This window comes from Gaeumannomyces tritici, assembly GCF_000145635.1.
Source record: "Gaeumannomyces tritici R3-111a-1 unplaced genomic scaffold supercont2.6, whole genome shotgun sequence".
Lineage (NCBI taxonomy): Eukaryota > Fungi > Ascomycota > Sordariomycetes > Magnaporthales > Magnaporthaceae > Gaeumannomyces > Gaeumannomyces tritici.
Window position 1 is genome coordinate 1,958,482 of NW_008804550.1, and position 15,241 is coordinate 1,973,722.

The 15,241-nt window shown below is 58.3% G+C and overlaps 3 protein-coding genes across 4 annotated transcripts; 1 reads left to right on the forward strand and 2 right to left on the reverse strand.

Annotated features, from left to right (window-relative positions):
- Positions 1 to 1,264: 1,264 nt before the first annotated feature.
- On the reverse strand, positions 1,265 to 2,995 carry GGTG_11042 (proteasome component PRE3). The gene is made up of 6 exons (XM_009228921.1): positions 2,771 to 2,995; positions 2,658 to 2,703; positions 2,565 to 2,579; positions 2,460 to 2,494; positions 2,126 to 2,366; positions 1,265 to 2,030 (listed from the first exon to the last, which is right to left on the reverse strand). The coding sequence occupies exons 1-6, from the start codon at positions 2,802 to 2,804 to the stop codon at positions 1,712 to 1,714; spliced, it is 690 nt and encodes a 229-aa protein (XP_009227185.1). The 5' UTR covers positions 2,805 to 2,995; the 3' UTR covers positions 1,265 to 1,711.
- Positions 2,996 to 3,074: 79 nt separating this feature from the next.
- GGTG_11043 (hypothetical protein) lies at positions 3,075 to 11,017 on the forward strand. The gene is made up of 7 exons (XM_009228922.1): positions 3,075 to 3,282; positions 3,367 to 4,091; positions 4,164 to 6,713; positions 6,789 to 7,427; positions 7,505 to 8,369; positions 8,433 to 8,723; positions 8,778 to 11,017. Exons 2-7 carry the CDS (start codon positions 3,901 to 3,903, stop codon positions 10,842 to 10,844), a joined length of 6,603 nt encoding a protein of 2,200 aa, XP_009227186.1. The 5' UTR covers positions 3,075 to 3,282; positions 3,367 to 3,900; the 3' UTR covers positions 10,845 to 11,017.
- Positions 10,945 to 14,993, reverse strand: GGTG_11044 (the record flags this gene model as incomplete). Of its 2 annotated transcripts, XM_009228924.1 has the most annotated exons (3): positions 11,286 to 11,865; positions 12,137 to 12,219; positions 12,462 to 14,705. In XM_009228924.1, the coding sequence occupies 3 exons, from the start codon at positions 14,703 to 14,705 to the stop codon at positions 11,286 to 11,288; spliced, it is 2,907 nt and encodes a 968-aa protein (XP_009227188.1). The 2 variants fall into 2 exon arrangements, with proteins under 2 accessions (XP_009227187.1, XP_009227188.1); XM_009228923.1 differs by having other exon boundaries at positions 10,945 to 14,199; positions 14,278 to 14,993.
- Between the last annotated feature and the right edge of the window lie 248 nt (positions 14,994 to 15,241).

Sequence of the window (15,241 nt, forward strand, 5' to 3'; positions counted from 1 at the left end):
CCTAACCCCCCCCCCCCCCCCCCCCTCCCCCCTCCCCTCAACACGCCGCACTGTCTAGCAATTAAAGTTAACCAATCGTAAGCCAGGACGGTTGGATCCTCGCGCGGGGACTGGTCGACAGCCATTTAAGGTACGGACTGTGTCCCAAATAGGAGAAACCTTTGTCAGCATTTTGTCAGATTCCCTCATTTAAAGAACAGCTACGCCACAACACCGCTTCCGCCTCGCAAGCTCGGCTCCGACGGTGCTGTGGCTTCGCTGAAAAAGAAAAAAAAAGGAGAGATGACGAGTTCCCTCCAGGAGAGTAAAATCAGCCAATCCCAATGCTTAACCTGCGCACATGTCTCGCCCCCTTGCCCGGTTATTCCCTCACCCAAAACCAGGACGGGCCAGTCCAATGTTGGACTTTTTTTGCGGGGACGTTCCGTTGGCCAACGCCCCCTGCGCTGGCTGGCCGGTCCACGGAACAGCTACTAAAATAGCGCCACGGGTCACACACACACACACACCCACTTCGAGGCTGGCCACCTTTTTTTGATGGGAAAACAAACAGCTCCAAGTCGTTGTGCGAACCAAGTGCCTACACCTAGAAACAGGTGACTATGAGCCTCTGGCGCAACAGACTACCCCTTGGAGGCACACACAAACTGGAGCTGTCACTCCTCTCCCCCCTTGACGCCGGGTCGCGTGAGAAGTCGGGCGAGGCACGCAGTGCTTCAGGGAAATTTTAGGGGTCCTCCCGTGCTCTCATCCGGGCTGCCGGGGCTGCCCACCCAAGCAAGGCTCAAAACCGGGTGGTGGGTGGCCATCAATGTGTGGCGATGCAACGACGGGCCCTTTTTGTTCCACAAGGGGAAAGTACACATGAAAAAAAAGGACAGGGCGCGCGTGCTGCACTTCTTGTCATAAGAAAATAAACGATGGCGACATTTGGGATACACGGGCACTCACATCATTCTTTCCCTTTTGTTCTTTTCCCGCCCTTCTTTTCGTCCAGGGTGATCCTCCCACCCTCCCTCTCCTCGACTTGCGTCATGCTAGCCCCGAATGGGCTGACCGCCTAGTCCTGGCCCCCTAGCCAGCCCGATCAGAGGGTGGGGGCGTGGCACCCCTCCTCCGAGGACGGGGCTGCGTCTTTCGCTGAGCACCCCTCCATGGACATGCGCCGCCATCCTTGTAGGCAACCCCCGTCACGCGGGGAGGCGGGCGGGCGCAAGGCTGCGCGGCGAACCCGACGCGCGACTTTCCGCGACACAATGTTGGGGGCGCGGGCAGGCACATTACATCACGATAACTGCGCTGTCTCTGCCGTACATGGGGGAAATTCTAGTATTGATGCAGTAGGAGATGCCGATGTATCTCCATGGTCTTCACTCTATCGGGCCGCGCCGGAGAGACAAGGAGGTTCACCATGTCGGAAAGTCATAACGTTACAGCGGTCCTCCCTGTCGCTGGTCTGTCGCCTCTTTCATCGCCGCGCGCCTTGCTTCGGGGCTGAAGCAACCAGTTCCCCTAATGTACTGCGGTCAGGGCCTGCCGTTGCTGCCTAGCATAATGTCTAAAGTGCCGTCTAGACCAAGGCATGCTATATGCCAGCCTGTCGAGAGACGGTCCGATCGACGAGAATCTTGCTCGATTCCGCCAACGGCCCGCCTGTCGCGCCCTCGGAGCTCTCCCAACCATTGCCTTCCCTTCCTTGCGAACCACCGCCCTATTGACGGTTCACCTGGTAGTTCTCGTCGGGCAGGTAGAGGTGCCTGTCGGCGCCCTGGGCCGTCAAGACGACCATGCGGATAACACCACCAGAGCTGCCGTCCCACTTAATAGCCTCGCCTAGGGCGCCCTTGACGAACGCCACAGCCTCCTTTTCCTCCATACCCTCGCGCCAGTTCGCATCGCAGTAACCGTAGATGTACGTCGATCCGGAGCCGCCGATTGCGTAAGCCTGCTTGTGCAGCGATCCGCCGAGCGGGATCGAGTAGACTTGTCCCCCATGCCTCTCATCCCAGCCGGCAATGATGAGTCCGGCCCTGTAGTCCACAGCGGTCTGTTGTTAGACTCTGTGGAGCATCTCGGGGCCTGAGGCGAACTGCCAAACAGGACGGAACGAGGAGTAGGTACTTACGACAAGCGGTCCTTGTTAGAATAGCACATTTCCTGAAAGATGGCGGCGGCAGTCTGGGTCGTGGGGGGTTTGCCGTTCATCATGTGGAAGAGGCCGAGCTGGTACTGGACGATGTCGGCGACCGCCTGCGTGTCCGCCGCGGACCCGGAACGACAGCACCAGATGGTGTCGTGGACTCTGGTAAGCTTATCCGTCACTCGATTCGCAATGTAGGCGCCCGTCGTCGTCCGTGAGTCGGCTCCTATGTTGCCACAAGTAGTCTAGAGTTAGCGGTTTGCGCAGGATGAAATCTGGGGTGTGGGCCACAATAATAAAGGCCTAAGAGTTGACGTACCTAGAATCACGCCGTCCTTGAAGGTGACTGCCATGCTGTCATGATGTCAGAGGTCGGGCTCCGGGGTATGCGCAGCGCGGGACGCATGGGGCGGGGCCGGCTTACATCGAAGTACCGAGGCTGCGAGTACCTGTTAGCATGCTGGGCGCAAGGGGACACTATGGCTCATCCCTGATCGGAGGATGAGAGCGTACTCACTTGACTTCGCCCTTCTTCAGGCGGTCCATGTCGAGATGGATGCCATCTGTGTCCTCCGTCAGCGGATGCGCTCCAGGTTCGGTCGGAGCTGCCCGCCCAGCGTGGGTGCCCACCTTCATTCAACATTCCCGAATTGCCGAACTCCATGGTAGCTGTCACGGTGTGGGTGCGTGGGTAGTTCGGTTGGTGTTTGGCGAAGCAAAGGAATTATCGGCGTTTCGTTGCTGGACGTGGAGGATGCGAGTTTCTGTGCCCAAGTGCAATCGGGAGGCTGCGGCTTGCAGTCAAACACAGCTCTAGACAAGGCGGAAGCTCCAGCGGAGCTGAGCTCAGGCAACCTAGAACGCGTTGACAGCTGACCGCCTGGCAGAATTGGTGAGGTGGGCGGGCGGTCTCGTGCGCAGGCACGTGCGGGGTAAAGGTCCGAAGTTGCAATGAAGGCATATAGATGGTTGTTTGTCACATTTGTTAGGCAAGCCATACAAAAAGACTGACACATACAAACATACCCACAGGAAGTCCCCCAATTGCAGGCTGGCCCTCTCCATATGCTTAAACGGCGATGGCTTTACTTTCGGGAGCGTCGAGAGTGACTAGGAGTGGCTGATCCGAGTTAGGTACCTAGGTAGGTAGGCAGTCAGGGTGAGCCACGCTTCCCTTTGGCCTTTGTCCCCCTTTCAATAGTAGATACTAACGGCCACGAAAACAGGCGTCTACCGTGTCTCTTTCGCCGTCGGCTGCCGCCTAGCAGGGAACATGAGTGCCCCGCCGCAGTCGGGGATTGCAAAGAAGCTGTACGCTGGCTTCACTCGCTAGCCGGTGGCGTGGCGCGCATGGGTCTCGACATTTTCCAGGTCGTAATATGCGATGCGTCGGCCGGGCTGCTTATGCCAGCTCAGTTGGTTGCCAGATGCTGCGGCCCAGCTGGCCACATGATTGTGGTTAGCTTAGTCGATGCCCGAAGGGCTCCCTGACGCCCAATCCACTCTGCCCCTAGTTTCCAATCTACTCGACTACCGATTCCCGGCTCACTAAGTGGACGCTGCCAACCCCAAAGAGCCGCAGGCTTTTGAACTTCATTTTTTTGATGGGCCCCTCTCCCGTCCCGGAATCACTTTCGAACCGAGGCATTTAAACGTTGTAGGCCCGAGTTTTGCTTGGCTCGATTCCGCTTTGATGTTGTAGCCCTTTCTATGACCCAAAACCCACGCAAGCATTACCCTCATCTTTACTGTGGCCCAAAATGTACGTTTTCTCATCGTGGGGGGCCTCTAAAGGCTCCGAGTATCCTACAGGAGCACCCAGCGAATCACACGGAAGGCTGCTCCCGAGGACCGAAGACGAGGCTCGCTGCCACATCCAAGAAATCCGAGACGAGAAGATTAAGGGCTACCAGGGCGGGATGGCCAAAGATTTCAAGAACGCGCTCGACGTGTAAGCTAATGTCTTTCCAAGAAGTGTGGTGATGAGACAGAGAATAATGAATGAAAAATCGGGGCATGGCAGGATATCCAATGAACTGTACCCAAACTCGACCGACTTCCTGCTGGAGATATTCCAGAACGCCGACGACAACGCGTACTCGAGTTCCGTTACTCCAAAGCTCTGGATCACGTACTTGGACGACGACACACTAATGTTCGACACCAACGAGATCGGCTTTCGCCGTGCCGACGTCGAGGGCATCTGTGGCGTCGGCCGGAGTTCCAAGCAGGAGAATCTGGCAGAGGTGACTAGGGCCGGCGAGAGGCGAATAGGCGAGAAGGGCATTGGGTTCAAGGCCGTCTTCAAGGTTGCGGACGAGGTGTATGTGAAATCGGGTTTTTACTCTTTCAAGTTTACCGACAAGGCTGTGCCGGGGGCGCCAGAGGCTTCGCTCGGCAGAGTAGCGCCGGAGTGGGCCAGCTTCCCAGCCCAGGCCCGCCGCAGGGGAGGTACTTCGATCCTTCTCAAGCTGCGCCGGTATATTGACCGCCAGAAGCTTGCCGGGGACATCATGAAGCTGGACGCCAAACTACTGATGTTCCTCAACAGGGTGAAGGAGGTGGAGATTGAGGCGTTGCGGGAGCCGCGGGTCGTTTTGCGGAGAGAAGACCGGACAGACAGCAGCACCGGAATTCCCTGCCGGGTCCTAAAGCCGGATGTGTCATCGCCGTACATTCTGTTCCACCACCCGGTGTCCGGCCTTCCAGCGGAGAAGAAGCGGAAGGGGCTGGCCCAGTCGGAGATGGTCCTCGCCATCCCGTACGACGGCACCCGGGATGGCGCTGCACTCACACAGACGCACAATGTCTACTCGTTCCTTCCCATCCGGGATTACGGCTTCAAGTTTGTGCTGCAGGCCGACTTTGTGCTGATTGCCAATCGCAAAGAGATTGATTCGGGCAGTGAGTGGAACAGGGCGCTGCGTGCCCAGCTCCCGACCGCCCTACTTGGGTTTGTGGCCCAGCTTAACCGTTTGGGTCTCCAGTACCGTTGGCCTTCGCTGTTCCCCATCCACGACGAGGGGCACGGTTTCTTCCAAGGGATCAATGCAAAGGTTCTCGAAGAGTTTTCCCGCAGCGCCATTATCGAGTCGATTGGCGGCATGTTGGAGTCCGCGTCCCAGTTATGGCTTGTCCCACACGAGCTGGCCGATATTCCCACAGGCGATGGTGTTGCGCCGGCTCCCATGATCCCGCCCGACTTTTCTCAATTCCGATATGTGTCTTCCAGCTACTCTCACGCGACCTGGGATGGCCTCAGTAACCTTGGGGTGAGAACGCTGTCGGGCGCGAACTTCTTGGAAGCCCTGGGCCACTTCATTTCGCATCATCCACGCCAATTTTACGCCATGCCAAACAGATGGCACTCGCGGTTATCGACCATCCTCGACCAGCTTACCGCCAAACACGAGGGGACGATCACACGGCTCCGCTTTGTGCCTCTGCGGGATGGCACTTTCGTGGCCTTGGATGACGGCCCGGTCCTTTTCCCACTCAAGCCTGGCCCCGGACAGCAGCGCCTCCAAATCCCTGACAAAATCGGTCACTCGGTCGTGCACTCGGACGCGGCCGAAGACCCCGCGCGGCGCAAGCTCCTTCTTAAACTCGGCGCCCGCGACGGAAACACGGAGCAGGTGTGCCGGTTTATTGTACAGGCACACGCTTCGGAATCTTTCGCGCCAAAAGCCGTTGAGCAGAAGATACTAATAGCGCACGCCAAGTTCTTGTATGAGGCCGGCTGGCTGCGCCGGGGGGTCGAAGACTATCTTTGGGTTGTTCTCGAGGACGGCGCAACGCGGCAGCGCAGCTCACACGTTTACCTCGACTCGGTCGTGTGCACCAGTATGAGCTGCATCGCGGGCCACCACCGCGGCCGATTCCCCTTTCTCCACGCTAGCTATCACGCAGCTTTCCCCACGCCCGACCATCGCGATTTTCTGGTCCAGGACCTGCAGCTGGCCGAGATCCCCCGGTTGGTTAACCCGGGCGATACAGCGGCCAAATTCTCGCTCAGCGCCGACTTTCGCTTCCTCATGGACAACCTAGCCACGGCCGAGATGCTGGAGCTGCTCCGCCACAACTGGGACTACTACAGTTGCTGGGTCGTTTCGCCAAACACCTTGCCCATGGCAGCGAACGAGGTGCTGGGGCAGGACAGCGGCAAACCCCACGAGTGCATCAGGGAAGCCATCGCGTCCATGCCCGTCCAGCTCCTGGACGGGCGCTTGGCCAGACTCGGCCAGACCTGCCTCCCGCGCGAGGATGTGCTGGCAGCGTTTGGGCCGGTCAAACCGCCTGTTGGAGCAGCAGGCGTGGCGAATGCTAGGAGCACTATCACAATGGGGGGCTCGCTGGGTGAGCGCGCATTCGCGGCCCTCTCGGTTCCGGAGCTAGACTCGCCTACGTGGGACATGCTCGAGCTATTCGATGTTGTGGTCCGGGTCGGACCCAAGGATTTTGTTCGCCGGCTTCAGCAACTACGGCAAGGTAACCCGACGCAGGAGGAGGTGGCGATCGTTTACGAGAGGATCGAGATGAGCGCCCGGAAGGGCAAGATGATCAAGGCACTGCAGTGAGTTGCTCTTTTTGACTCCTGACAAAGACCGAAAGGTGTAATTACAGGTATATATTAACATGCGCGCACTAGGGCTCTATTTCGACGAGAAAACCTGGTGTTCCTCCCAAGCCACTCACCGGCGTGGGTCGCGCTCAACGACTGTCTGTGGGAGGCGCCCAAGGCGCTGAAGAAGACGCCGCAGCTGAAGGAGCACTACCCCGAGCGGTGGTGGCTGTTTTGTAGGGTGCTGAATATGACCACCACGGCGTCCCTCACCGCCGCCATTGAGGAGGCCAAGCGCATTAGCAAATCAGACTCGCTCCGTTACATCCGAGCGCTGCTCCGGCACATTAGCAAGCTCGCCGGAAAGACCGACTCGCCACGCAACGAGCTCCAGGCCCTGCGCGAGTGTGCCATCCTGCCCGTCTGGGCTGGGATGCCTCGCGATGGGTTCGACTACCTCAGCCCGCCGTTAGGGTGGAAGCGGACGAACGAGTGCTATATCGCCGACAAGCCGTATCTGCGCGAGTGCTTCCAGGGACGGGCGCCGCTGCTTGCCTTTGACAGCCCAGATGTTGAAAAAATCGACATCTTGCTGGTAAGCCTGGACTGCGGGGACCGCAAGCTGTCCAAGCTCGTCCGTAAGATCGAGCCTGGCGCGAAAGGCAAGGCGAGGTCCGACGACGAATACACAAAGTACATGCAGGAGCGTGTCAGGTGTATTTTATGGTATGCTTCCATCATGCATGTCCGTTTGGAGATGTTTGCGATCCTGCTCCCTGCTGACAAGTTCCCCACCACGCAAGCTTGATCCCCAAAGAAAACCCCAGCAGGGCATGCCTTAAAAGGCAGCTGGCAGGCGTACAGGTATTTCGGGTCTGCAAGATTGCAGTGGTTTGGGAGTTCACCAACCGGTGGGGTGTGGTGAGGAAGGGCACACCAGAGCGAGCCGACGCCATGCTGGACGACACGGAGGCAGACGTGCTCAAGGTGTACCTTGAGGAGAAGGTGGTGATAGGCAAGTCTTCGGTCAAGCTCGTCAAAGAGCTGAAGGCGCTCTGCGGAATCGCCGACAATTTGGGGACTTGGCTTTCCCACATCCTGGTTTCGGAAAACCTCCAGGAGCTTGAGCAGGATCTGATGCGCGAGGGCCTGTTGGTGCCGGTTGACGATGACGACGAGCCGGAGTGGGCCGCGCAGCGCGAGGGCCTGCCGGTGTCGGACGATAACGATGATGACGATGACGATGACGACGGTGACGATGATGGCAGGCCGCAGTGGACCGTACAGCCGCAGCCCGAGGGCCGTTTCGGCCGCGAAGATGGAGGTCGGCGGGAAGGCGTGACGGCTTTAACTGGTTCCAAGGCCGGCCCGCACGGCGACGGCAATAGCCCCACCGCTACGGGTGAAGGGCGAAGGGATGCCTTGGAAATGTTACAACTTCTCAACAAGCTACTCCGAGACGTACAGTCTCGAAACGCACGACTGACAGCGGCGCTTCCTAGCCCCAAGGCGTATCCGGGCCGGGTCTCGTCGGACAGGGTTTACAACCCAAACCTACCGAGGAATAAGGACTATTACGGAAGCGGTGTGCAGTCCGTGAGGATACCGATGGCGCCGTTTGAGCGTATCTATGAGGATGAGGAATGCCGCTTTACGGCGGAGCTATACGTGAGTTTCCTTGGCTCTTATTGACCAACGCGGCCGACGAATAGCTGCTCACAGCCTGAACAGGTCAGTGACTTTCTCGCAAGAACGTTCCCGGAGGACTACACCCCACAGAAGCATTGGACGAGCCACATGCGCGGCCGGGCGGGCCACAAGCCGGTCCGGGGCTCGCTGGACACTTGCGTCTCGACCTTTACTCTGGACGACTCAAGCGGGCGGCTCAAGCAGTTTCTGGAGCGCCACGGGCACCACCGGGCCCAGTCTCTCGCTGACGGTTCCAAGTTCCACATCCAAGTCGTGTTTTCTACGGGGTCGGCCAGCGCGTCTTTTGAGCTGGAGGCAGCCCAAGTCACCAAGGTAGGGAACAATGCCTTGTCCAGCCGCTGCCAGAACTAACAACATCAACCCCAGGCCGAGGCCCTCACTCTATCCTCCTGCACCGATAAGAGGCCGCATTCGGAGATGTACCTGCTCGCCTTCGTCTACGATCTTCGGGCGCAGCCGACCATAGCGCTGTTCGCCGACCCCTGGCAGATCAAGGTTGACGGCGCCCTCGCTCTCAAATCGCACAGCAAGTACGAGGGCCGCTTTCACGGGACACCCCCCGTGCTCTTCGCCGCGCGAGGTCACGATGATGGCGACGGCCCCAGTCGAGCCGCCACCCCATCTCCTGACCACGACCAACAACCGCAGCCGGCCCCCTACCAATACAAACACCTTCAGCACGGCGAAATCCGTGTCCTCCACCTCGACGCCAACGTGGACCCCTCAGCCCCCTTGACCGGCTCGATCCAGCACATCCGCCTCGACGCCCATGCCCCTCCCTCCTTCTGGGCAGTCTCTTACGTCTGGGGTATCTCCAACGCCTCTGATGCGCAACACTCGCTGCAAATCCCGTCGGGTGAAACCATCCAGCTCACCCTCTCGCTCTCGCTGGCGCTGCGCGCCCTCCGCAGCAAGGGCGCCGTGTCCGCCCCTCTCTGGGTAGATGCGATATGCATCAACCAATCCGATCCGCGCGAGAAGGCTGTGCAGGTGCGCGCGATGCGGGACTTGTTTGGGCTCGCGGAGCGGGTAGTGGCGTGGCTTGGGCCCGAGTACGAGGGGGGCGCGAGGGCGGTGGAGGCGGTCAAGGCCGCGGCAACGAAGGAGCGGGTTGCGGACCTAGGGGCTTTGTCTTCGTTATTGAAAAGGCAGTGGTTCGCGCGGACGTGGGTTGTGCAGGAGCTGGTCCTCGCACGGGAGGTGGTCCTCATGTGCGGGACAAAGGCCGAGGTCGGGTGGGAGGAGTTCTTTGAGGGCTTGGTCGCGTGCGAGGCGTCGCTGGGTGGTGGCGGGCTGTTGAGGCATGCCGGGCCGGCATACGCGCTCGGGCTGGCGCGGCACAGGAGGCAGATGGGCCGGGGACCGGGGCCGGGACTGTTGGAGCTTCTAGAGCTGTTTTCCCACACGCGCGCGACCAGGGAGGTCGACAAGCTCTTTGCCATGCTGGGGTTGGCCGGGGACGTGGAAAGCGAGGCGTTCGACCCGGACTACGACTCGTCGCTTGAAGAGGTGGTGCGGCGCTATGCCGAGGGCTTCGTGGCCAACGGGCAGGCCTTGGAGCTGCTGTACCGGGCCGGGTCGACCAAGTCGTACCCCTTCTGCTCGTGGATCCCGCGCTGGACGAGCGGCGACTTCCCGCCCACCATCTCGACGTGGGCCGCGGCGGGTGGTGAGTTCCAGGCCGGGCACCGCGTGCCGCCGTCGGTGGAGCTGCTGCCCTTTCCAGGACGCCTGCGGGTGTGCGGTTTCCTTATAGACACGGTCCATCGGACGCAAGCGATACGCACGGGCAACGGCCTGATGCTTCACGACACGGCGCTGCTGGGCGACTTCCGGCAGCTCCTGAGCTACTACTCGGAGGGCTACCCGACGGGCGAGACGGCCGAGGACCTACTACTGCGGCTGCCCATCGGCGACGCGCGGCGTCCGTACTTTGAGCACGCCGACCGGCGGCAGTCGTGCCGCGACGTCGTCGCCCGGACCGGCGGCGCCGCGACCGAGGAGGGGACCAAGGGCACCACCACCACCACCACCGACTCGGAGTGGCCGGCGGGCCTGCGCAGCGCCGTGCTCGGCGGACTGTGCGTCGGCGGCCCGCGGGGCAGGCCGCAGGAGGAGAGCAGCCCGACCGCGGATGCCGTGGCGCAGGCCACCGCCTTCAGCTACTGGTGCACGGCCGCGGCCTTCTCGAACCGGCTCGGCGGGGCCGTCCTTTGCGGCACCGAGAGGCGCTACGTGGGGCTCGTGCCGAGGGCGGCGCGGGCGGGCGACCGCGTCTGCCTCCTGCACGGCGCCAGGGTCCCGTTCGTGCTACGGCCGGTCGATGCCGCCAAGGGCGCGTACCGGCTGATCGGGGAGGCATATATCCACGGCATAATGCACGGCCAGGCCGTGGGGCAGGGGTTAAAAGACGATGAGTTTGTGCTGTCGTAGGTGCGCAAAGGGGCGGTTGGGTTTTTGGCTTGTTGTGACCACTGGAGGTGGCAAGCTCGACCTGGGCAAGGAGGGCAAAGCACTAACGCGATTTACAGCGGTGCAATCCAGGAAACCCTCCCATGTTTAGCACCCATTTAGTTGCCTGCCATGCAACGCTCTTCCATTCCCCGTTCAGTTGCCAAAATTGGTGTTACATCATTTGTTCAGAATAGCTCAGCGAAGTAAATAAGAATGCGATTCACAAGGGACGATGAAGAAGGCAGCGTTGGCGCTACCGGGTGATCAACAGGAGTGGTAGGAATAATAAAGAATAGATCCATCCTATCTCTGCTCTCCACACCTTGATTTTCTGATCATTCACCACCATGCTGCTCAGCCTCATGGTCGAGATGCAAAACCCTCGGGAAAAGAGCAACAACCCTCCATGACTCTCAGCCATCAGGCAGTCAGCCCAAATTTCAGTCGCAGTCTTTCCCCGTATTCCTCGGCTTCCTGGCGCATCCGTTCTCTTGCCTCGTATTCCTTGGCTTCCCGGCACATCCGATCTCTGTCCTCCCAGTCTTCCCACGAGGGTTGTATTAGCGATGGCTCCACCCCGATCAACCGTCCACGCTCGCTACGCACAGGGCGCAAAAAGCTGACGCCGCAGGTGCCTTCCCTGGCCAGCTCATCGTGCACGTTGCCTTCCACCAGCTCGAGAGCCCCATCGTTTGCAAATGGGCCGGGCATAATAGACGCCCACCACTTCAAGTCTAACTTCCGAGGATCAAGGTGCTGACATTCTCGACTGATGTCCCGCTTGCTGATATCCCAATCGCTGATGGCTTGCGCGCGAGGGCGATAACACTCTCTCATCATGCTGAAATACCTGATCCGCCCGAATGGGTTCGTCAAGAGATGCTCGATTTCGTCCCGTCTTCCAGGCGAAATAGAGTCTCCCTTCTCGGCTTCTGTGACCTGGAGAAGATACAGGGCTATGAAGGAGGCGTTGGCCTCCAATAGCATATAACCGCCGAAGCTATATTTGCTTGGCAGACTCAGAGAGACTACCAGCCGCTCTTCCAAGTTGGCTCCATGTTTGTGGAAAGCCATAATGTGATTGAGCGCCCATCTGCTGCAGCCATCATGAACTGCCCTTTGCAGAAAGGAAGCGAAGGACGACATGTAAAAAGCTGTTGTAGAAAAATCACTTCGTGTGGCGAAAGCTCTGTATGCCTTCGAGTAGAAGGTACCCTTCAATCTCACGTCTGCTCCAAGTCCGAGTAACTTAGGGATGAAGAAGTCCATACAATCCTGGTGTTCCGCCTTTGACGTTGTGGGATGTGTAACTAAGCCCTGGAGGACAAGTGTGGCTGTTGTTTTCGGGTCCGGGCTGTTCACGGTAGAACAAAGCACAAAATCGCGGCAACATGGCCATCGCGCCGCGAGGGCAAGAAAATGCAGTCGCCACCCTGCCCAACCTGCTCTCCCGAATTCCATAGATGGGGAAGAACAGGCCTTGGATTTGTCGTAAAGCGTCCAACAAAATTGGAGAAGAGAGGATATTTCAGGGTCGGCCTGGTCGGTGAGCTTTCCCAGCTGTGAAATGATTTCCTGGATGTGAGGTTCGCTCACAAAGTGGTATGGGTAACCAATGCGCGGCTGGAGATATCTGGAAGCGAGGGAGGCAAACAAATAATTGATGTGCCGAGATTCCGGGGATGACATGTCGTAACTCCGGATATGCCAGCCCTCCTCCGTGTCGGTCAAAAAGTCCCAGGCTGTCCGGTGTATAAACTTGACCTGTCGGCGGAAGGCTATTCCGTTTGCGAAGTCATCGTCTATATAGTAATCAACGACCTCGGCCAGTCCGGCACAGCGAAGAAGGATATGCTTTTGAGTCTGGTGGCAACTCTGCAGGGTCTCAGATTCCAAATCTGGAGGGATATGTTCTGATGAACTACAGATTGCATGTCGTAGATTGCTCCAAAGACTGTGACTCCTTGGATATGCCGCAATTGCAACCTCCCCCAAGGCTAGAATTGAACCAGCATACCGTCTGAAACTCGGCTCCAAAAGACCGTTCTCTAGTATGATGTTGAGATAGTGTGCGCCTTCCTGGCGGTGGGAGGGAGTATCATCGTTGAGTCGTTTCCAGAGGTCCGAATAGAGATCGGCCAAGTTCGGAGACAGATCTTTGAGGCGAATGGATACTTCGTCTAGTGTCTGGCCATTTTCCAGGCCCCTGATAATGCTATTGGTTGCTAGGTGAAGCCAGAGGAAAACACCCTCGGCCTTTTCTACCAGTCGCCAGCGTAGGTGGCCGGTTTCCCACGAGCGGGAATCAGGTATAGTTCCCAATTCGACGAACGGCGAGAGCTTGTCGTCCACGTAGCGCACCATGTCGTTCCATGTTAAGTCCTGAACCCTGAGCTGTGGTTGCTGGTCCAGATGTGTCTTGAATCTCGATTCCGGTCGGCTTGCTAAGCAGATTTTGACCTGTGGGAATGCTGCCAAGCCGTCGATGACCTTCATTAGACGCCAGGAGCCATCCTCGGAGCAAACCTCATCGAGGCCGTCAATGAAGATGCACACCGGGCGCTGAAGCAGCGACAGCGTCTCATGCAGGGTAGATTTGAGGTCTTCCACGGACCAGTCGTCGGCCGAGTCCTTGCTCTGCAGGGACGAGGCTGTGTCCCCGTCGAATAGGGACTGGAGGACCGCATTGCTGGCAGAGCCCAGCTGATGCATGAGCGAACAGAGAAGCCCTTTGATGTTTCTTTGCAGTATGGAGCCTGGTTTCCAAAAGAAGTGGGATATCATCAGGGTGTTTGGTCGCCATATGTCGACTGCTTGTTGTGTGCGCGCATCGTGGAGGAGAAATTTGACCAGGGTGCTTTTCCCAGCGCCCGGTTTGCCTTGGATCCAGTATTTCTTGCTTTCAGATTTGAGCCAATCGAGAAAGTTGTCCCAGGGCTGTACATCTTCCGTGTCGTCGTCTAAGATCCAGTTAAAGGTGCCTTCGAGAGACAGGGACACATGGCTGCGCCGCTCGTTGAGAGCCGGGAATTTGAAACTTCCCAGAAGCTTCTGCAGACGGGCAGCTTTCTCTGCATCAAGATGGATCTGGTGCATGCGTTCAGAGTTCATGGCGACACCGGCATTGACCTCGGCTGTTGTGTGCTCCTTCAGCTCCTTCTCGAGCCGCTTCCCTTCGGCCTGGGTGGCTGCTGTCACCGTCTGTGTCCCGGCCTTGACAAGATCGCCAAGTCTGGTATGTCCGTCAGCGTACTGTGTGACGAAGTGCTGTAGTTGCTGGTCGAGTGTTGCAAATTCGTGCTGCTTCGCGAGCGCTATGGCCTGGGTCTTGGAGCTACGCGGTTCGGTCATCATTGTCAGCTGCTGCTGGAAATGTAGGAGATTAGACAGTAATGACCTAAAGAGCACTGACAATATTTGAAACAGCAGCCGGGTCTCCAGCAGTGCCTTGAATTCCTCTAGTGACTTTTCCCGCCTCTGGATGCGTATTTTCCGCCATCCCTTTCGTATCGCAACGACAACGGTATTGACCAAGCTGCCTTTTGCTTTGCCATCGACGAGGAATTTGACCTCCTCCTGAAGATCGCGGGCGGCGACCTGACATTTTTGCGACAAGTCGAGAATATCCTGCTCAGCCTTGGTCCGGGCCTCTGTTACAGCATAGTAGCTCTGACGAAGGTCTTGCGTGGAGGTTTCCAGTGAGTCGCAGACAGCTGAGAGACGATCCGCGTCGAGAGCTGCTCCCTCGTAGACGGCCTTGCAAAACTTGACTGTTTTGATGGAGAAGTCGACGACGGCGAAAATGTTGCAGACCAGGCCTAGGGCTTCGAGACCGGACATGGTGGGCGAGGCTACATCTTGAAATGCGATGGACTGGGGACTACTCGCGCGGCTGTCCTGTCGAGAATTATAGGCAAATTTTGTTCGCACCTCCTGATGAAGCAAGGTGGCAGATCCAACAAGGAAAAACGCAGGGTTTTGACCGATAAAGAATACTTGGTGATTGCTTCTTTGGTGACAGAAAGGCGATGGAAGCCATAGAGAAGGAGGGTACAATGAGGAAGAAAGCGGGGTAGAAATTAGAACAAGAAGAGGACGGACATGAGAGCAGGCGTGGTGCGCTTTGCTGGCTGGACACAGGAGGCCCTGAACGGTGCGGCTGAGGAGGGCCAGTCTACGCTGTGTTATTGGCCTTCATAGATTGGGCACCAAAAGGTCCCGAGCCCATCCCGTCATAATTTACCCAGGATCAAAAGGCGTGGTGTGTCCGCAGAGCATACAGCGGAGCCACAGCTTCGGCGCGGCGGGGGATAGACCTATGAGAAGGACGCCTTTGCCTGGGCGTGCTTGGTCGCGGCGGTTCCGAGGCCGACAGC

Coding starts and splice junctions, on each gene's coding strand:
- GGTG_11042 (XM_009228921.1), bottom strand. CDS start 2,804: ATGGAGTTCGGCAATTCGGGAATGTTGAATGAAG. Junction 2,704..2,770: donor TTCGGGAATGTTGAATGAAG/GTGGGCACCCAC, acceptor CGGAGGACACAG/ATGGCATCCATCTCGACATG. Junction 2,031..2,125: donor TCTAACAAGGACCGCTTGTC/GTAAGTACCTAC, acceptor TGTGGACTACAG/GGCCGGACTCATCATTGCCG.
- GGTG_11043 (XM_009228922.1), top strand. CDS start 3,901: ATGTACGTTTTCTCATCGTGGGGGGCCTCTAAAGGCTCCGAGTATCCT. Junction 7,428..7,504: donor CGTGTCAGGTGTATTTTATG/GTATGCTTCCAT, acceptor CCACCACGCAAG/CTTGATCCCCAAAGAAAACC. Junction 8,724..8,777: donor AGGCAGCCCAAGTCACCAAG/GTAGGGAACAAT, acceptor CATCAACCCCAG/GCCGAGGCCCTCACTCTATC.